General features: G+C 33.5%; 1 protein-coding gene across 1 annotated transcript; it reads left to right on the top strand.

Moving 5' to 3' along the window:
- The first annotated feature begins 16,392 nt into the window (after window positions 1-16,392).
- LOC127291519 (uncharacterized) lies at window positions 16,393-20,220 on the top strand. Its single transcript, XM_051320705.1, has one exon. It carries the CDS (start codon window positions 16,393-16,395, stop codon window positions 20,218-20,220), a length of 3,828 nt encoding a protein of 1,275 aa, XP_051176662.1.
- The last annotated feature ends 2,845 nt before the right edge of the window (window positions 20,221-23,065 follow it).

Raw genomic sequence — 23,065 nt, 5'->3', positions numbered from 1 at the left:
TCCGTTGAGTGTGGAAGGGTAGGGTAGCTTTCGCCTCGCGTTGCAATACAATATCCCTATAGAAAAGACTGTAGATGCATATGCCGACCTATATCTATTAAATCCAAGAAATTGTCTTCGTGATTCTAAAATTATAATTCGATCAGGACGTGATCTCTGCTCATTTTCTCCCACTGTACAAGTAAACTCGTGTTCAATAGAATAAGTTCTCTTGATCGCCAGGCTTGCGAGTATATTCTTAAAAAAATAGCATAATCAACTAAAAAACGTATGAACGTGTATTGAAGAGATTATTGTTCTGTCGAGAGACCCTTCGGTTAATCATTTTATCAAATCTTGCAAAATTCTAAAATTAAGTAAACTCGTGTTCAATAGAATAAGTTCTCTTATAAACTGAATTGTGAGACATTATTAAAATTGGCATGTAACCGTCGTATTAGTGTAACTTTTGAACTATTTCCAAAATACCAAGTGAAATATCAGAAGTTACGAACTAAAGACAGTGTGTGTAAAACAACGATTCTGTGTGAATGTGAAAGAACACCGCTGCGTTAAATTCTCAAGTGTCAACCACTTGAATCATCTTGTTTTTCGGCCTACCTTGCCTCCCTTGTATTTTAAATTATATTTGAAATATACGTATTATTTAACTTCGCCTTTCGCTCGGGATGTAACATTTGTCGCTCAATTTCTTCTCTTTGGATTGGTGGAAAACGATATTGTCTTGTATTAATAGGGATATCATCAGTAGTAGGGATTTTATGTTTTACTAGAGGAGTGGAAGTAAGGTTATCACCTGGGAGATAAAAATCGTCTTTAAATTCGTTAATTAAACTTTCTACGTGTTGGATTTCTTCTGTATTTAAATGTTCTAACCATAATTTTTCCATAACTGCTTCTGTCCTGTCTGTTGGTGGAATAAGATTTTCGGAAGATTCAAAACATTCGAGATATTCGTCACCTGGTATATTATAATATTCGGAAGGTATTAATTCTTGGGGATTTAATTCAATTGTGGCGTCATCGTTTGTGGTATTAATAGCCAAAATATATGCAACTCCATTTCGATTTGTTACAGCTGCTTCTCCTATATAAATTCCAGGATTTGTTGGTACGAAAGGAAGATATCCTTCTTTGATTTCTGTGTTTAAAACGTTGATAGGTATAGTTTCTCTCATTCTAGCATGAATTTAAAATTTTTTTGAAGTTTTTACTGCTTTTTTATCTGGATCAAAAGATTCTTGGTCAACAAATTGTATTGGTTTAGTTGGTTCGGAATGTGTAACAATAGTGTTATGCCAAAATGATATTTCGGTCTTTTCCTGTCGAAGGTAATTTCGGCCTAAAATTCCGTCCGTAGTAATAGGAAAATCTGTCATAACAACTTGAAATTTTACGGGTGTTTTTCTGATAGTTAAAATTATTGTACCTAAAGTTTTGGCTCTGAGTTTTGTAATACCTGAAAGTTCTATGGCTTCTGTCGGGTCGATTAATAATTCTCTTTTTAATTGATTTATTTTTATAAGATGTAAATCTTATAAAGCGCCTGTGTCAATCAAAAATCGAGCACTGGCATTTCGAAATTCAGGAGCTGATATTTCTATAACTGGGGACTCACAGCATTCTCCGTTGGCTTGGAAAATGTTTCCGAGTTTTCGAGGAACTTCACCGTCATACGACGCTCTGGTTTCACATCGCTCGTCGTTGCGTCGTTCATACGGGCGTAGTTGTAGTTTAAATTTTCGGGACGTTTTTGAGGAATTGGGGATGATGAACGGGGTGGTGTTGAAGAGTTAAATGGTTTAGGGTTATTATATGCTTGATTAGGTGGTTGATGAGAAGGTGAAAATTGTGGTGGATAAGGGGGGTATGGATAAGGATTAAAGTAAGGATAAGGGTAAGGATATGTTGGATATTGTGAACCAGAAGGTTGTGGAAAAGGATTTTTCAAAATGCTTACTGCTGGTTGTTGATTTTGATTTAACCTGAAATGTTGATTTGGACTGGGGCTTCTATCACGCATAGGGGGACCTGAATTGTGTTGATCCTGTCTTGATACGCGATATGCAGTTGGTCCGCTAAATTGTTCTCTTTGTCTATTTTCCACTTGAAGAGCTGCTTGCAAAGCTTCTTGTATATTTGCAGGGTTACGCATATCTACGTTAGATGACATGTCGTCTGGCAAACCACGAATAAACGCTTCTAGGGCACAATATCGTAAAGGAGAATACATATTTTCGGCTTCAGCCCCATATTTTTCTTCTAGGGCAGCTTCAGCACCTGAGCAGAGGAGAGAGAGTCTATCATGAAATTCATTTACTCCTTCCCCTCTTCTCATGCGAATCGAAGCAATTTCTTGTAAAAACCAAGGGTATGATTTTGTGGGCAAAAATCTTTTCTTTAAATGTTGTATTAAGTCTTTTAGGGTATTAAATTGATGGTCGCGTACACTATCTCTAGCAGCACCTTTAAGACGTCCTAAAACTGCTTTTACATACTTTCTTTGACAAGTTGCTGGTACATACGCTATTATACATACGATATTATAAATATCTTGGATAAAATCATGAACACGCATATTTCTTCCGTCAAAAGGTTGTACATGCAAAATGCCTTCCCAGACAGCACGCAAGTTGGCAGCAAACTTGCAGCCGACTTGCTTTGCCACTTTTGCAAACTTGCATTGCCAGTTGGCTGCAAGCTGGCAGCCAATTTGCAATGTCCCACCCTTTGCAAACTTGCAGTCAACTTGCAGCAAACTTGCTGCCAATTTACAGCAAGTTTGCAGCAAGTTGCCTGCAAGTTTGCTGCCAGTTCGCGTTGCGAGTTTGCTGCAAGTTTGCTGCCAGTTTGCGTTGTAAGTTTGCTGATTTTAGTAAATTTTTTTTAAAAAATTTTTAAAATCTGCTTTCTAACTCTTTTTTAAATGTAGACCATAAAATTAAATTTTAAATTATTCGAAAATCAAATGGATTTACTTATTTATGTTAATTTATGTTTATTAAAAGGTCTTTAAAAACTAAAAAAATTAATAACAAATGTTGAAAATTTTCTTTATTTTATTTCAACTCGTTGAAATGTAAACATGAAACATGTATGAACAATACAAATGGTACAAGAAGTGTTTTGAATTTCAGTTCGTAAAGAACAAAAGATTAGAATTACTGTCATTGTATGTAGGAATATTGTCTTTTAATTTGTTAGATAATGACAATAGTATGAATGAAATTTGAGAATATCGATGATGACTTTCAATTTGCAAGTTTTTAAACAAATTATGTTAAAATCTGACTGTATTCTTATTATCTAAAGTTTACAGCTGAAAGTTCGTGAAATAAAATTTGAAAATTTGAAATTTGAAAAATACATGATGAATTAAGTATTTAAAAAATAATAATATTTACCAATAAAATTGGTAATTATTAAAAATAAAAAAAATTGTACAATAGATTTGAAAGATAATCAAGATGATTAGCAATTGGGCAAATTAAAATTTCCGAGTTTTTATGTAACTTTCCCGGACAATTGACAATTTTCCTAAATTAATAGAAAAATAATAAGTAAAAATAAAAAATTTAGAAATAAACTTTAATGAAATCTACTTTTTTTAACTACATACACATACATTTTAAAAAATGTTAATTTTTATTCTTTTAAAATTCAAAAGTATTTTCGGTTTTTTGAACAAAAAAACATTAAATAAAATAAATGAAAAGTGATGTTATTTTTTAAATAAAAACAAAATTTGAAAAAAATTAATTACCGAAATGTATGAACTTTATACTTACATTAAAAAAATATTATAATTTCAAGGCTGCCTTTTAAGCACTGCCAACTAAAAAAATATATTTCAAACTCTGGAAAAGAATGTTATCCTAATCTTCGATAAAACGTAAAAGAGAATCCTCTGCAGCTTTCCGTTTCTTTTCTTTGTAAATTCTAAAAAAAAATATGAAATAATTAATTATGTAAACGTATTAGTTTCTTAAATGAAGGTTTAATTTGTCCTTGTTATACTTGCCTTTGACGTTTCTCATTGGTTTTGCATTGCGTTAACCAACTTTCAATATATTTTTCAATACGGCTCTTTTCCAAATTCGTCTTAAGTTGCCTCATTGCATCTAAAAAAGGAAATCCTATAATAAGAAATTTTTGGATTAAATTTTAAGAAAAGTGAGTATGAGATATACGTAATAATTCTTACAAATGACTAAAGAATGAAGCATGAGATCATAAAACGCAGGTTTTTTCGCTGATTTTCCTTTGTAGGTAAAAGCTTGTCCAGCCTCAAAAGTTAAAAGATGATTTAACATATTTGCCACTGTAATACTGTCGCTTCTTGCGTTTCCCAACTCTATTAAACCTTTACTCTAAAAAAAGTTAACAAATGAAATAAATGATCAAATGAAAATTTGATTGAATGAATTTTCTACAGCCTTATTATAGAAAATTATATTAAATAAAAGTTACTTTATATTCAAATTATTTTCTTTAAATTTGTTGAAATGAAAATTATATTAAATATAATTTTTTATTTGTCAAAATTTTTGGATTTTATTTAAAAATAATGTCAAAAATAATTTTTATTAAATAAAAATTAGGTCAAACAATGTGCATACCATCAAAAAAAATTTTGAACTTACAATTTAAAAAAAACAGTTTGAGCCAAGTTTTTTTTCGATCTCTTTAATTTCAAGAATGTCCTTCGCAGGAAACATTTTGAAATCATTGTCAGGAAGCAAAAAGGAAAAACTCTGAACACTGTTTGCCTGACAGTGTTCCTGTGTGGGGTTTTTATTATTGTTGTTCTGCAGTTGCATTTGGAGTTTGTTCATTTTCGAAAACAGCACTTTTGTTGATTTTTTCACTGGAAAAAAAGTGAACCGCACTTTGAGCATTTTATATAAATGAATTTTTTTTAATATAAACAAAAACTTGTTTTCTGCAATGTATGAACGTACAACTTGGGAATAATTTAATTATTTTTTTGAAACGCTTGAAAATATTATAAAGTTTACAAATAAATTAAAAAAAATAATAACTTATCTAATTTGAGAGAAAATAACAATAAAAAACAAAAAAATAAAATTTTAATTTTTAAATATTAGAAGAAATAGGGTCAGTCGGGGTAAATCCGAACGGGGGGTAAATCCGAACGGGGGGTAAATCCGAACGCTAATTATTTCAGCTTAATTAAAATTTTTAAAAATAAGTTCGATATGAGAATTTTTACCTCAGATCCTCTTGAAGAGATTCTAAGTATTATCCCATTTTTTGTTTGTTAATTAGCAACAGCATAAACAAAGATAACAAGTATTGCAAAAAAGATTGAAAATCAAAGATGACACTCTTTCAGTATTTTGTCTCGTATTTGAAGAAAAAGAAGCTAAAAATTCATTTTATTATTTATAATTGTTTGTTATGAATACTAGAACAGAAACTATATTTGATTTTTGCCTTCTGTAAAATTTTATTAATAATATCAGACCGTTCGTATTTACCCAAGAAAATTGGAAAACTGGGGTAAATCCGAACGGTATTTTTAATAATTTTTTTTTACATCAGAGCCACACAAAATTGTTTTTATTTGATTATACTATTATTTTAACATTATAAAAGTACATAGAAAAAAGTTTTTCTTTCTATATGTATCCTCGTTAGTAATTAATAAGCAGAAACCTAATCTCTATTCTCTCGAAGGAGTGTTTCAATTTTTTTGCCAAATGGTTTGTTGAAAAAAGTTTTTCAGGATCTTAATAAAATTTGGTATTCTACGGTTTTTGGGGTCGCTAATTACCAATTTGAAGTCAGTTTTTCAAAATTCAAAATGGCGGACGAGAATTAAAAAATTCATTGGATTCGCTCGAAAATTGTTACTCGGGGGTTTCAGGGTTAGCAAATTTGATCATTTTTAAAAATAAGTTTTAGGAAAGTCCGCCATTTTGAATTTAAAAAATTTGACTTTTATTTTTGTATTTACATTCAATCACTCCAAAATACTTTCTGTACCAAGTTTTGCAAAAATCCGTTATGATTTGATAAAGTTATTGAAGGTTTTAATTGTGTAATGCATTTTAATTTTTAACCTGTTTGATTTTTGTATTTATATATGATGCATTATTACATAATAGGTTTATTATCGTATTTTTTTTGAGTTTTTATATAAGTTTAACAATTGCAATACTTTAAATTTATTTTCCCTAAGATTTTTCTGAAATACAGTGGCGTTCGTATTTACCCCCATATTTTAGGAAAGTTGCAAAGTTTCGAGGTAAATACGAACGCTAAGTTTCCTGCGATTGTAATTTATCAAAAAAAATTTCTATCCCATAAAATTGTTCTATGGAAGTAAAGTAACAACTTCATGCACCAGAATACCGGAAGTATTTTTTTTTAAAGAAAAAACTTATGTTATTGTTGAAACTTACTAAAAGCGTTCGGATTTACCCCGGTTGACCCTATCCTTAAAAAAGAAAAATTTGAGAATTTGATTTTTTTCCCTGTATTTAAATATTAACTATTTTCTTAATTAATAAAGATACCTACAAACAAATCATAACATTAAAATTTTTTTAGAATTTTAGAAAAAATACAAACAAAACAACCATTTTTAAATTAAAAAAGTTTTGAAGGGAAAACTAATTTTCAGTTTTTTAGATCATTCCAAAAAAGTACCTCATTAACTTCACAACGTTTATTATTAGCCAAAATTGAAAAAAATGCTCATAACACGACCTTGAAAAACTATTAGAAAACCAAAAAAATTTAGAAAAAGACAAATCAAAAATAAATTTAAATATTTAACTCTTCCCTCCCACCTCTCACCCAAAAAAATCACAACTACTGCTTTATCATACACCAAGTATAGAAAAATTAATAAAAATTATGTTTGATAAACTGATTTTTTTTATCAAAAATTAAAAATTAACATTAAGTAGTAAGGTTTAAAAAAATATTTTTGAAACAATGTAAAGATTTCTACTCACCGAAAGTTAATGTTGGGTCATCAGGCGAGTTTTGGTCAATTTCTTTGACAGTTTCTTGATTGCTGGTTAATTGTCGACCGCTCTCTACTGATAACTGTTTTTCAAAATCTTGATCAACAAACTGCACTTCATCATCAGGAAATGATCCAGTCGATTTTCTCCTTTTTGGGGAACTCTCAAAAACAGATCTATCAGGAAATGATCCAGTTGATTTTCTCCTTTTTCAGTTCCACTTGGAAACTCATCATTTTCGTCGTTGACATTCTCTTGTCGCGTGCCACTACAATTTTGAGAGAACGGTGGATTTTTAGAAGGTCCTGCTTTGGGATCCATCTTTGTCTTTTTATTTTCATAGTTTTCGCAACTTTTCAAAGGATCATCTTTATTGTTGATATAGCGACTGTGACGTGAATTTTTTAACTTTTCTTGGTTTTTAGCGTCGTCACTATCAACGTCAGACATAGAGACATAGAGACGTAATTTTTTCTCTGCAATGTCAAGAGTTGCTGAAAAAAATGGACAATTTTCACTAACTCTAACTAATAGGTAACCAGTGCTTAGAGCCCGTTAAACTGTTAATTATTAGTCTGTTAAATATTAAAATTATTAATAATTTAACTTTTAATCATTGTCAGGGTTGCCACGCATTTCCATTACCAAAACTCCCCGACTTTTCCAGTTTTTCCAGGCTAAAAAATGGAATTATTCCAGGTTTTTTGTTTTTTTTTCTTTTTACATTTAATTCATAAATTTGTTTCCTTTGTTTTGTTCATTCAAAAAAGGGCTTGAATTTCTAAAATCATTTCGTTAAATTTTTCTGATCCTTAAAAAATTTTTTTTTTCACTAATTCATTGGTAAAATTTAACCAACTCATAAAAAAAAGTCAGTCACTGATTCAAATTCGTCAAAAATTTGCCATTTTCCAGGTTTCAAAAGTTAAAGTTAAAAAGAATAAAAAATTTAAAAAATTGAAACATAGACAAAAAAATATTGTTAAAAATTCAAAAAATAAAGAAGAGTATTTTCGAAATACCGAAAGTTGAATAAAATTACAATTTACAAACAATTTAAATTGAAAAAACAAAATTTCGAAAAATAAAAAATTGGAAAATAAACTTTTAGAAAAATCCCAGTTTAGATTTGCCAAAACTCAAATTTAGAAAAGTCGAAACTCAGTAAAAATGGAATTCCAAAAAAAGACGACCATAAAAATAAAAATTTAGCTAAATTGAGAACCGAACAAACAAAAATGGTGAAAAACCAAAAAGAAAAGGAAAAATTTTTCAAATACCGGAAATCGAAAAAAACTCGTAATTTTCAAGCAATTAAAATTCAGAAAACTAAATTATGAAAAATAAAAACTTGAGAAATCAATTTAAAATAAAATTTATTTTAGATTTGCCAAAATTCAATTTTAGAAGAGTATGTTAAAGACGGATGTTAATTAACAAAAATAAATAATAAAGATAAATAATTCAAAGAGAAATAATAAATATTTAGAAAAAAAATACTAATTTTTATTACTCAACAATTCCGCTTATTCGGAAAACGTAATTGCTCTTCGCTAAGCAAGTTAGAAAAAGGTAGTGGACTGTCACCCAAAGTGTTATTCATTCAACACCCCCGGGTAGACGGTATTTTATTGAAAATGATTACAAAGAAAGAAATGAGACAAATGCATATAAAGGTAATTAAATAAATCAAACTTGAATTAACATAAAATAAGAAATCTATTTATTCATACAACCCCCAAAGTGTATACATTCAATTCCCCGATTAAATCTTTAATATAAAAATGATTACAATTAAAAACAGATACTACTTTAAGCTACTTGAATTTTAAATTCAAGTCTCACAAAAATATCATTTATTGTAAGTACAATAAATGAAAATAACCAATAATAAAATAAAGATTTTAGCAACAAGAAAATAATTAGTGTAATTAGAGTAAGTGAGATTGTGTGTGTTTATGAGATTTGGTAATTTTCAAATAGTGTATATAAATTCAGAACCACTCACCTAAATAATAACAATTAAAATGATATAGAAAAGTATCACATTACTTTTCTAACTCTTTGAGGATTTTAAAACTCTTGGTTGTCATACGACTCCGTGGTATGAGGAAGTCGATCTTTTTACCTTCCTTTATTTTATATCTTTGCTTTTTAACAAACTTGTATTATTCTATTGTCCTTGAACAATTATTTCAATATTTCAATTTCTGTTCATTAAAAATTCAGGATATTGGGTTCACCAATTCTGAATTTATAAACAGTTAAGTTGAAATATAAACAATTGTGGAGATAACAAATAATAATAATTTATGAATTAAAGCTTCTGCACTTTTTATATTGATAACACTTTATACTTGGTAAAATAATCTTCCTTTTTCAACGAACTTTTTATATGATAGACGACTTCACAAATTGTGGAATAACACTTTATAATTTCAGAATAATTTGACAAGCTCTACCCTTACTGAGGGGAGTAAATACACTACCGTCCGAAATTGTGCGAACTCTGCTTTTTCAACAACTATAAAACTGTTCAAATCTTCAAAAATATTAAAACTAAAATTTTTTCCACTTTATTTTATTAAAGCTAATAAAATTCTGAAAGAAATGACACCTTGACAAAGAGAATATGTTAATTTTTCAATTAGATATCTAAGAAAAACCCAATTTTCAATGTTTTTACTATTTTTTTTATTTCTCTGGCAAAAATTAATATTTTTAAACGTTCTTGGGCTCATTGAAATCGTATTTTGTTATGCAATTCAAATTATATAAAAAAATTCATGTACACATTCTTCCCTAGCGTATGCAAACCGTGAAAGTTGGCTCATAAAATGTCAAAAAATTTTGATTAATATTCATATGACAAAAAATGATCAGTAAAATGTATAAATCTTAAATTTACTTACATAAATCAGAGAAGTTTAGAATGATATATTTACTTGATTTTTAAACATTATATTTTATTGTAGAATTAAATTTAAATTTTTTGACATTTTATGAGCCAACTTTCACGGTTTGCATACGCTAGGGAAGAATGTGTACATGAATTGTTTTATATAATTTGAATTGCATAACAAAATACTATTTCAATGAGCCTTAGAACGTTTAAAAATATTAATTTTTGCCAGAGAAATAAAAAAAATAGTAAAAACATTGAAAATTGGGTTTTTCATAGATATCTAATTAAAAAATTAACATATTCTCTTTGTCAAGGTGTCATTTCTTTCAGAATTTTATTAGCTTTAATAAAATAAAGAGGAAAAAATTTTAGTTTTAATATTTTTGAAGATTTGAACAGTTTTATAGTTGTTGAAAAAGCAGAGTTCGCACAATTTCGGACGGTAGTGTAACTAATTCAACCACCTTTAGTGGGCACAAAACTTTTTAACAATTCTTCCGCCTTCTCGCGGGAAATACATCCGCCTTGCGGGAAATACAAAATAAGACTTTTCGAACAATAATTTGGTGGCAACGATCACCTCGTTGTTTCCATGCAAGTTTTAGCAAAACTTGTATTTTAATCGTGGCGTGATCGGTTCAACCACCTTTATTATCGGTATACTTTATATGTTTCCTCATTTTCCAAAATAATGTGGCAACTCTATACGGTGTATGTTCCACAACTTGTGCAATCGATCGATAATTTAGTTCAAATTATTTCGCAATATGAGGTTCAATAATCTGAATTCATTTGCGAAATAATTTTGATTTAGAAGTTAAATAAAAAAAATGAAATTATAAATATTTATTGAATTAATTAGAAATAATATTGGAATATTCTAGTGTCCGAAACTTAGTATGTGTGTGTGTTTGTGTTGTATAGATATAGGTATATATAATATTGAAATCCTCAAACAATTGAAATTTAAAAAACTAAATTTCGAAGAATTAAAACTTAGTATAATTCTGTCTTTGAAACATCTGGTGGAAAATAAGTCGCCACCATTTCATCATTTTCAAAAACACCCCATGCTCTCATTATAATTTCAAGTCCATCATCAAATTGAACAACAGCAAAAGGTTCTTCATTCATTTTTAAATGATTAATGAAAATATTCAAAGATTTAACGATACCAAAAGGTATACTGTAAAAAACGAATGAATATAAATAGTACAACAATGTGACAAATTGAGGTTAAGTTTCACAAAGTGATATTATGTATATTAAAAGCATGCACATTATGAAAAATTCTTCACTGAGTGTTACAAGATTTACTCATATTTTAATTCAACAATTTTTTTTTGTTTTATTCAAGAAACATGATAATTTATCACATCATCCAATCAAATCTATATAAAACACACATTCAAAAATGTCTGAAATAATTTCGAATTTAACTTTTTAGAAACTAATTGAAAACGATTTGCATGAATCCGCATTGTTAAAATGTTCGATTATGCATTAATATTGATGGTTGAGTGAAAGTTACATAACAAACAATTTTTGTTTAACCGGCCGGCATAAAATAAGAAAATAGTGACCTTAAAGCCACGTGTCGTTCATGCTGTCTAAAGGAGAAAAAAAATTCGATTATTATGCTCATCTATAAGAGGAAAATAAAAAGCAGTGTTTTTTGCAATTTAGTTCTTACCTGCTTATTTTGTCGAAATGCACAATTTAATCACAACTTCTCGTAATGGGTATTTAAGATAAAACGAATTGCACAAAAAATGTCACACTTACAAAACGCTGCAAAACGATACAAAGTGCGTCTACAAGAACCAGCAACCGTAGCCGGAAGTAGGAATCCAGAAAACGAATAAGCGCATGTGCAATCACACATTGTCTGTTGTGATTTAAAACTATAGTAATTGTTATTTTTTTAATATCCTTTTATATTGTTAATAGATTATAAAATATTTTTTAATTTGTTTAAAAACTATTTTTATTATTAACTATGTAAAATAACAGAAAATGATAATGGTTTAGTGAAAAAAATCTGATGTATGCAATCCCGTAGCTAAGAATTTCTGTAAAGGGCTATTTGGCACCCTTTCAGTATTTTTGTTCTCTTTTTTTAGAAACTAGGTTTTACTGTATTTTTAATATACAACAAATTAAAAATCAATAACTTTACTTTTCTATTAAATTTTTTTTCATACTACAAACAAATATTACTTTGCCAACTTTATAAAGTTGACACACGGATCACAGCTATGTCTCCCTTAGCCCCCTCTATAGGTCCGAACCTGTCAATCCCGTTTACAAGCAGACACAACTACAAGCAAACTGTTTCGAGTCATTGTTGAAGTGCCAAACACATTTTTCTGAATTTTGTACGTGCGATTTTTATTTACTAAAAATATCTCTGGTTTAAAGTTACAGTGAATAGTTTGTTAGTGTTTTCGTGTACGGTTATAATAAAATCATTTTCGTCTTACATGAGTAACAAGGTAAGATGTGGGAAATACATTACTTGTAACTATTGACCATGAACATAACCTCTTTTTATCTTCATGCATTTTAAGTTTCAACTTTATTTGATCAATTTCCTTGAAAAACTCCTTTTTTATAGTAAATGTAACAATTTGTAAAATTATTTTAATAAAATTTTTTTCTTTAATTTACCTAATATTTTTTGCTGTGGATTGTACAATCTATACTAAAATAATTGCTATTCTCAACATGTGGTTGGTGATCTTGGCTTAAATAAAAATTAGCTTTTAATAATAATAATAATAAAAAAAATTATTAAAATATAATTTTTTATTATAATAATACTTCTATTCGTAAATTTGTCTTATTTGTTTTTACATTTTGAATTAATTTGATCATCTGATTAACCGGCATCAAAATATCTCGCGGGCATGTCGTAAATGAACTTGAAAAATTTTAAATCATCATAAAGAAAACTGATTCGTCCTTATCAATAAAAAAAATTTAAGTGTAAAGTAATTCTTAAAAATGAATTAATCACTGCAATTATGTCTATGTTAATTTTAATTCCTACCCTGCAACTTAGCCAGTCAATGTGCTTCTGTAATTAATATTTATTGCATTTTATTGAATTATCGTTTTTATCGACTTTAATTTAAATTCATGAAAAATAATTATTTCAAAAGTTAATTAAAATAATATTAAATGTGAGTAATAGAATATTTTAAATAATAAAGACTACAAAAATTATTTTGTACCTAATATAACATTTATAAATAAATGCATAAATTTTATATATGTATAAAAAATAAATAAAATGGCATTAAAAATGTCCAATTGAAAATAAAAATAGAGCAACGAACAACGGCTGCTTATGACTGTCCGAGCGAAGCTACTATCATAAAATTTAAATACACTCAAAATTACGAGTTTTATATTTTAAGATTATACACTGAGAGACCTTTTGCACCGTAACAGACTTTCGACAGACGGCTGCGGAGCATTCTAGCGGTCAGCTATAAAACTACGTTTTTGGTCTGCAGCCGTACAATTTTTGGAGCGTAGCTGTCCAAAAAATTGACGGCCGAAAGGTTCATTTTCATTTTTGGGCAGTCACGATACAAAATTTAGAATGCAGCGCACCAAAACCTATAGTGGCGCTGCAGTCACACACGTAGTTCTGATGCGGTGCAAAAGGTCTCTCAGTGTAGCAATGTAATGAAACTGATTGTCTTCTTTAAATTTTAATTTATGTTTTTAATTACATTGACAGGAATTTATTTAATAAAATGCGGCTGTTCAATTCTGAGTGAATTGAATATTGTGAAATTTGGTGTTGTGCGCGATAATTTGAATTTACGCATCAAGTTAACACGTGAGGGCGCTAACATGTCACGGCGACGTCGTTCCGCGCATCTCTTTAAATTTTAGTACTCACCAGATATCTCTAGAGGTTAGATCTCATCTATCTCAAGGCATCAATCTGTTCATTTTCTAAATTAATAATCACTTAATTTCAGTTTATTTATCAAGCTCAATTTTATAACAAGGTATTTTATCACTCGGGTTGTCTCTCACACAATTATCGGTCGCGAAATCAAAGGTTAATCTCAAGTGCGTCGAACACGTGCTCAGACCGGCATTGCCGCCAGCTGAGAAACACAAGACAATTCTAGAAACTCTAAGGAAATTCTCACCTTCTTAAGTGTAAATATTGTGTGTTCGCTGATCAGCAATAAAGTGTTTTTTTTTGTGTAAACTTTCCGAGATTTTATTTCGCTCTGAATTTTTGATAACAGACCTATTTCCTCACCAGCAAGGTTTTGCTCCCTCTCAAACATTTTTTGGTCCTTCGAGCCGGATGGCCTGTGAAAAAAGTGCACAGTGAAATTTCGAAGTGTTTGCCACAACGACATTTTCAAGGAAAGTGCTCAGTGAACAATCAACGAAGGAATCATTCTCGTGGCGTCTCAGCGTTGCACGCCTCAAGGATTCTCTCAGTTAACGCCATCTTTTCTACGCTTTCTTCCCCTCGCCTCATCGCACGTGGAAACGAGTTCCCTCCCGTGTGCGCGCTCCCACTCTCACGGTTCCCCTCCTCTCGCAACGTCACAGTGCCGCGCTACAAGGATCCGCTCACCAATCTTCAGTGAGCGCCATATTGCTTCTCTCCCCTCTGCTCGGCGACTACAGCTGACGACCGGTGCACGTTACCGCTGTGCTCACGCATCGAGGCTTCACGCACCCTTTCTCTCTCGCTCTCGTTGCGCGTCGCACTATTGCTTACACACCACTCAACTCCATTTGGTCTCGTTTTCCCTCGTTCTTTCAAATCTCTAAATCATGTCAAATAACGGGAAAAATTCAATTGAGGAATTCTATGATGGCATGGAAAACCCCGACAAGGAAAAAACCGACAAGGATAATCTCACCAAGGACGAATCAAAAAAGGAAAAGTCACTTGAATCAATCTCCAAGGTGCATCTTGAACCTAAGATCCTTCTCAAGGTCCCTTCTGATCACGCGTCACGTGTCAGCTCAAAGGTAACAGATGACGACGATCAATCAAAAATCGATTCTGCTCGCAAATCATCATCCAAGGTAGAACTCAAGGTATCAACTCAGTTCACAAGGCTCAAAATCCTGGAAAATACGTTCGCACATTTACAACGAGGACTTTTTGTGGACAATGCGGATTTTTTGGAACTAAGGGTTCAGATTCTCGAGAAGAATTATGAGGATTTCAGCGAGATTCATGATGAACTCATCACCAGTAGTTCGGCCAAATTCCTTAAACACCCTTATGTACAGGAGGATGTTTTCGGACAATTTGTTGAAGCTTACACCAAGGCAAGGGACGCGATGCTGTACCACGTGTGCAAGCTTCGAAAATTGGAACCTCCCGCTCTCACCCACTCACCCTCATCATCGGAAGTGCGATCTTCAGGGAAGCTCCCCAAAATTCCTCTTCCAACTTTTTCGGGCGATTACTCAGCTTGGAATAGCTACAAGGATCTCTTCTCTTCTTTGGTCATAAATGACCCAAAGATATCAACTGTGGAGAAGATGCAATACCTTAAGGTTAGTCTCACTGGTGAAGCGGCCAAACTCATATCGAATCTCTCAGTTTCCAATGACAGTTTCGAATCTGCCTGGAACATTGTCGTTTCTCGGTACGACAACAAAAGGTTACTCATCACTCGACACATGGAACAGCTCTTCTCAACCACTATCATCCCCCCAAAGTCCGCGCAAGGTTTAAACACTCTCTTGTCCTCAACCACGGAAGCGTTAAACGCCCTCTCAACTCTCGGTTTGCCAGTGGACCAATGGGACCAAGTTTTGGTGCATCACATCTCAAAACGGCTCGACACTCACACTCGAGAAGGTTGGGAGATCAAACTCGGATCAAGGCTGGATCCCCCCACCTACACTCAACTCAAGGATTTCCTCACTGGTCGAGCTCGTGCTCTTGAGAGTATCTCTAGCTACTCTCAACCAACAAGGAACCAAGCATCAACATCAGGCAAATCTCAAGGTAACTCATCATCTTAAAGGGCATTCGCTGGATCCACTCAATCCCCAAGACAACAAGGTTCATCATCATCATGCTCAATGTGCGGTAAATCTCATTTCGTGGTCAAATGTGAGAAATTCCGAGATCTGATGCCTACCGAAAGAAGGCAATTTGTCATCAAGGAACGCCTTTGTTTCAACTGCTTGGGACCCCACAGTGCTAGTGCGTGTAGGAGTGAAAAAAGGTGTCAAGAGTGTGAGGGTAAACATCACACCATGATCCATCAATCCACTGCACCCAAGATCAACAAGGATACTAATCAACCATCAAAGGACAAGGATCAAGATCTAGGATCAAGTACATCAAACAGCTCCAAGGTCAATTGACGTGGGACGCAGCTCGACGGCGAAGGATTTCACTCAAGGCCAGTGGTTCTCCTCGCCACTGCACGTGCTCTTCTCATCACTCAACAAGGTACTCCTCATCCAGTTCGTATGCTTATTGATTCCGGATCTGAACTCTCTTTCATTTCGGAATCAACGGTATCTCATCTCAATCTAACAAGGCATCACTCAAACATCTCAATCATCGGCATTGGAGCAACAAATTCAGGTAACACTCGAGGAGTTGTTTCAATCACTCTCAAATCAATCCATTCCTCAAAATCAATTTCTCTCCACGCATACGTTCTTTCAAAATTGTCGTCAACGCTTCCTACCACCACTCTTCCATCTCTCAAATGGTCTCATCTTCAAAACATCCCTCTTGCCGATCCCGATTACACCATTCCAATGAAAGTTGATCTCATCATTGGAGCGGACGTGTATGCTCAAATCATTCAACCGGACATCATCAAGGGACCTTCCTCAACACCCATGGCTCAACTTACCATCTTTGGTTGGGTAATTCTGGGACCAACCGATGGCAATTCAATCCAGGAGCATTCATCTCATCATCTGATTGTGGATCAGCAACTGGATGATCTTCAAGATCTTCTCACTAAATTCTGGACTCAAGAAGAAGTACCTACCAAGGAAAAGGATCAACTCACAACTCAAGAATTGGAATGCGAGGAGCATTTCAAGGCCACTTACTCAAGGGACTCCAAGGGCAAATACATCATTCGACTTCCAATCTCATCATCACCGAGTCAACTTGGTGACTCATTCTTCAAGGCTCAACGGTGTCTTCATCGGCTCTTCAAACGATTTTCAACTCAAGGACTTCTCAAGGATCGCTACTTCGCATTTCTTACGGAATATGAAGCTGATGGACACATGGTCAAGGCTCCTCCAAGGGATAGTAGCCTTACAACCTATTATCTACCTCATCACGGAATCATCAGGGAGCAAAGTACCACAACAAAATTAAGGGTTGTTTTCAATGGATCAAGCCCTTCCACATCCGGTGCCTCTCTCAACTCAATACTTCACACTGGTGCAAAACTTCAAAAGGACATCTCCGACATTTTACTCTGGGTAAGAAGATTTCGATACATCTTTTCTACGGACATCACCAAGATGTTCAGACAAATCAAGGTACATCCGGATGATTGGGATCTACAACGAATCATCTGGGTGGATTCAAACAACAAGGAAATCTCTTACCAACTCACCACGGTCACCTACGGAACAAAATCTGCACCATTCTTGGCGGTAAGGGTACTTTTACAACTCATTCAAGACGAAGGTTACAGGTTTCCTCTGGCTGTGCCCGTACTTCTCAATGGTCGATACATGGACGACATCTACGGTGGTTCTGATGAGGTGTCAGAACTCAAGGACATAGCCAAGGATCTCATCGATCTTCTCAACTCTGGCGGATTCCCTCTAGCTAAATGGCAAAGCAATCACCCCGATTTCTTCGACGCTGTAACAAGGAAAGGCGACTTGAATTCCCACTTAATCGATCACACTCAAACCAAGGTTCTCGGTCTCTCATGGTTTCCAAGGTCAGATGAATTCAAGTTCTCATTTGAGCCAACATCTCTCCCAGGTCAAGGAATATCCAAAAGGTCTATCTTATCCGAGGTATCTCAATTGTTTGATCCCCTAGGATTTCTTTCTCCCGTCATCATCCGAGCCAAAATGTTGCTGCAGGAACTGTGGCTTGAGAAATTGGGTTGGGACGACCCTTTATCTGAGAAACTATCTTCAAGGTGGATCAAATTCAAGGAAGAGCTAGCTCAACTCCCCGAGATCTCAATCCCTCGATGGCTCAATCTCACATCAACCTCAACAACGGAAATTCATGGATTCTCGGACGCATCACAACTCGCAATGGCAGCTGTTGTTTTTCTCAAAACCTCGGAACCAAACCAAGAATCAAAAGTTACATTTGTTTGTGCCAAAACCAAGGTTGCTCCCCTCAAACGTCTAACCATTCCAAGGTTGGAACTCTCGGCTGCTCAACTCTTGGCACGACTTGTGAACTACGTTCAACGGACCCTGGAATTATGTCAAGTTCCAGTATTCCTGTGGACAGACTCATCGGTAGCCCTCACTTGGATCAACAGCCACCCCTCTCGTTGGAAGGAATTTGTACATAACAGGGTATCTTCGATCCATGACCTCGTCCCTCAAGGTCAATGGAGATTCATCAAAGGAAAAGAAAACCCTGCTGACTGTGCATCAAGGGGCCTATCAATTCAACAACTCTCTCAACATCACCTCTGGTGGAATGGTCCACCATGGCTCAAGGACATCAAGGAAAACTGGCCCTCATCAACCTCAAGGTCGGATTCATCAGCTCAAGTCGAAGAAAGACCAGGATTAACATTTACTGTTACCACCTCTCACCCCCAATTAAGGGATTTGATTCATCAATACTCAGATCTGCACTCATTGTTAAAAATCACCTCAATTTGCCTCAGATTTCTCGCTATTCTCAAAAGGATTCCCAACTCTTCTCTGGCCAACCCAATCGGACTCAAGGATCTCGATCTTGCAAGGACATTCTGGATCAAGAATATTCAAGTGGCCTACTTCTCAGCAGACATCAAGGATCTCAATCGAGGCACAAAATTCTCAAGGTCTCATCCGCTTTCCAAACTCAATCCATTCATCGATCATCAAGGTATTCTCAGAGTCGGAGGTCGACTCAAACACTCAAGTTTGGATCATGAAAGCAAACATCCTGCTATTCTACCCAAGGATTCCCCCCTCACTCGACTTCTGATAGCGGATGCTCATTCAAGGACTCTTCACGGAGGAACTCAACTCACCTTGACTCATCTAAGGAATTCCTACTGGATCATCGGAGGAAGACAACCAGTAAGGTCATTCATTCTCAAGTGCATTCCTTGTGCTCGACAAAGAGGAATTCGTGCTCAACAACTCATGGGTCAACTACCTTTGGAAAGAATCACCCCTTCAAGGCCATTTCTCACTTCTGGGGTTGACTACGCCGGTCCAATCACCCTCAAATCCTGGACAGGTCGTGGAGCTAAAACGAAAAAGGGATGGATTTGTCTCTTTGTGTGCTTCTCATCATCGGCTCTGCATCTCGAGGTAGTGAAGGATTATTCCACCAACGGATTTCTCGCAGCCTACCGCCGATTTGTCTCAAGGAGAGGTATTTGTCAAACACTCTACAGTGATTGTGGTACCAACTTCATCGGCGCGGACACTACTCTCAAGCAACTCTTCAAGGACGGATCTCAAGAAGCCAAGGAACTCTCTCAACTACTGATCAAGGACGGCACCTCCTGGAAATTCAACCCTCCAGCAGCTCCACACATGGGTGGAAAATGGGAGGCTGCCGTGAAATCAATCAAGTATCATCTCAGAAGGACGATCGGCGAGACGATTTTGACGTACGAGGAATTTACGACTCTTCTTACGCAAATCGAAGCGGTTCTCAACTCCCGACCATTGGAACCTCTTACAGAGGACCCTGACGACTTGTCAGTTCTCACACCAGGACATTTTCTCATCGGGGAACCACTCACATCAATACCGGAACCATCCCTCTTGGACCTGAAGACTTCAAGGTTAACAAGGTGGAAATTGATTCAACAACAAGCTCAATTTTTCTGGGCGAAGTGGTCCACCTGTTATCTTCAACAACAACTCGCTATCTCCAAGTGGCATCATCCAACACATCAAATCAAGGTTGGTTCTCTAGTTCTCCTCACTGACGAAAGGTTCCCTCCCTCAAAATGGCCTTTAGCTAGGGTCACTGCATTACACCCTGGCAAGGACGGTCTCACCAGAGTCGTTTCAATTAAAACTGCAACGACACATCTCAAACGACCAATCACCAAGTTGGCTGTGCTCCCCATCTCGACGGAAGAAGCTCTCAAGGACAACAACTCAACCTAAATGGATCGTCAACTCCGTTGCCGATGGGGGGGAGTATGTTCAATTCTGAGTGAATTGAATATTGTGAAATTTGGTGTTGTGCGCGATAATTTGAATTTACGCATCAAGTTAACACGTGAGGGCGCTAACATGTCACGGCGTCGTCGTTCCGCGCATCTCTTTAAATTTTAGTACTCACCAGATATCTCTAGAGGTTAGATCTCATCTATCTCAAGGCATCAATCTGTTCATTTTCTAAATTAATAATCACTTAATTTCAGTTTATTTATCAAGCTCAATTTTATAACAAGGTATTTTATCACTCGGGTTGTCTCTCACACAATTATCGGTCGCGAAATCAAAGGTTAATCTCAAGTGCGTCGAACACGTGCTCAGACCGGCATTGCCGCCAGCTGAGAAACACAAGACAATTCTAGAAACTCTAAGGAAATTCTCACCTTCTTAAGTGTAAATATTGTGTGTTCGCTGATCAGCAATAAAGTGTTTTTTTTTGTGTAAACTTTCCGAGATTTTATTTCGCTCTGAATTTTTGATAACAGACCTATTTCCTCACCAGCAAGGTTTTGCTCCCTCTCAAACAGCGGCGTTGGAGGACACCACGTGTTTGTGGTATGTCTAAACGACAAGCCAATCGCATACTAAACTAACAATTGGAAGATGATTGGAAAGAGGTTATGGATGTAGATACCGAGGCTTCTACATCTAATTCGAATGACATGCCGAGAGAAGACAATCAATTTCTTGAAAAACAATTGGAAGAAGATTGGAAGCAGTTAATGGACCAAGATACTGGGGCCTGTGCATCTGCTTCCAATACTTCAGCAACTGGAAGAGATTCTAGTGATTCAATCCCAGAAGTTGTTGACGAAGAATGGTCAAGTGAGAGTGATTCTAACAATATTGACATTCAAGAGGTGCAAGAAACTTCTCCTACTAGAGAATCGTCTCAAAATGAAGATAACCAAAACATCGTCAGGTAACTTTATTCAAAAATAATTATATATAATTTAATAGACATAAAGGCATCATAATGCATATTATATATGTGACCGCGTCTGAAGAAATTTATTTATGACCAAAGAATCAAATTTTGGATAATAACGGTTTTTTACTGGTTAATACCCTAAAAACACAATACAATTAGTCCCAGGAATAAAAAAATTGCAATTATTTAAACACTTGAAAAACAATTTCCTTTAAAAATTTGTTTTGAAAAATTTAACATTTAATTTTGGACATCATAGTTAATTGTATCATTCATTAATAACCTTTTTGTTTTAATCTAAAATATTGCCCTGAATCTCAAATATGACTGAGAAAACCATCTACGCGAAATTTTATCACAATTCTTGAGAACAACCTTCAAGTACACTTGCTATCGATGACCTAATTATGTAGATAGAAAAATAAATTTAAATTATTTTTTTGTTATGATTTTCGAAAGTTTTTAAAGAATTTTAGACCCTTAGGAGAACAATAAGTTATTCAAATCTTATTTGAAGTTTTAATCATTTGTTCAATTTCTTTATTAAATACGTATATTAATAAACAATGTAAATATAAATATTTTTTTAAATAACTTTTTAATACTTATTATGATTTATACTGTTTAAAATTTTCCTTATGCCAAATCTTGAGAATTTTTAATTTTGGACTTTGTTTATTTGCCTTAATAATTTTTCAAGAATTAACCTTTGTTTGTTATTCAATAATAAATTCTTATTGGATAATCTTAGTTAATGTTTTGTATAAGAGGAAAAATTTCTGAAATGTCCGAACAAAAAATTAAAAGTTCTCGAATTTAATCCATACTTTTCTAAAATGTTGTTATTGTTGGTGAAAGTCTAAAAATCAATTATTATTGAATTTAATAAAATAGTTTTTGAATTACAACGTTTTTAATTTTTGACTTTTGAAAAAAAAAATTTTTTCCAATGTACAATATTTATAAGTAGAATGCATAAAAGTTAACATATATATAATGATTTTTAAAGCTTTTTTTACGTGTCGTCACGCTGTTAATAAAATTTTTTTTTTTAAATATCATTTGACCTTGAAATTCAAGGTCAAAATGTTAATTTACGTTTATCTCAAAATCAAATTTTTTAAAATTATTTTTAACTATCTCAACGGAAAGCTTGACTAATTTCCTACAAAACATGTAATTTTCAGAGTGGGATCTTTTAAAGTTTTTGAGATATTAATTAATTAATTAATTAATTAATTAATGTTTATAACAAATCAAATATTTTACAAACGAATAAAGTTACCGTAATTCTGAAGTTAGTAATTGAAAGTTAACGTAATTCCGCATCCAACGAGCCCTATATGAAGTATTTTGGATAAGTAGATTGTTAATAAACAAGTAGTTAACATTGCAATTGTTTATTAACAATCTAATAATCCAAAATACTTTATATAGGGCTCGTTAGATGCGGAATTAGCTTAACTTTCAATTGGTCAGTTCAGTATTACCATAACTTTATTTGTTTGTAAAATATTTTATTTTTTACTAACAACAAGCATCCAAAAGCCCTATATGAAGTATTTTTGTTCAATTTTAGTTAAATAACAATAAAAAAATGAAATATTTTACAAACAAATAAAGTTATGGTAATACTGAACTTACCAATTGAAAGTTAAGCTAATTCCGCATCCAACGAGCCCTATATGAAGTATTTTGGAGAAGTAGATTGTTAATAAACAATTGCAATGTTAACTAATTGTTTATTAACAATCTACTTATCCAAAATACTTCATATAGGGCTCGTTGGATGCGGAATTACGTTAACTTTCAATTACTAACTTCAGAATTACGGTAACTTTATTCGTTTGTAAAATATTT

This window comes from Leptopilina boulardi, unplaced genomic scaffold (assembly GCF_019393585.1).
Source record: "Leptopilina boulardi isolate dan_hultmark-lab unplaced genomic scaffold, ZJU_Lbou_2.1 LbouV2_138, whole genome shotgun sequence".
NCBI lineage: Eukaryota > Metazoa > Arthropoda > Insecta > Hymenoptera > Figitidae > Leptopilina > Leptopilina boulardi.
This window is presented reverse-complemented; position numbering and strand designations above follow the sequence as displayed.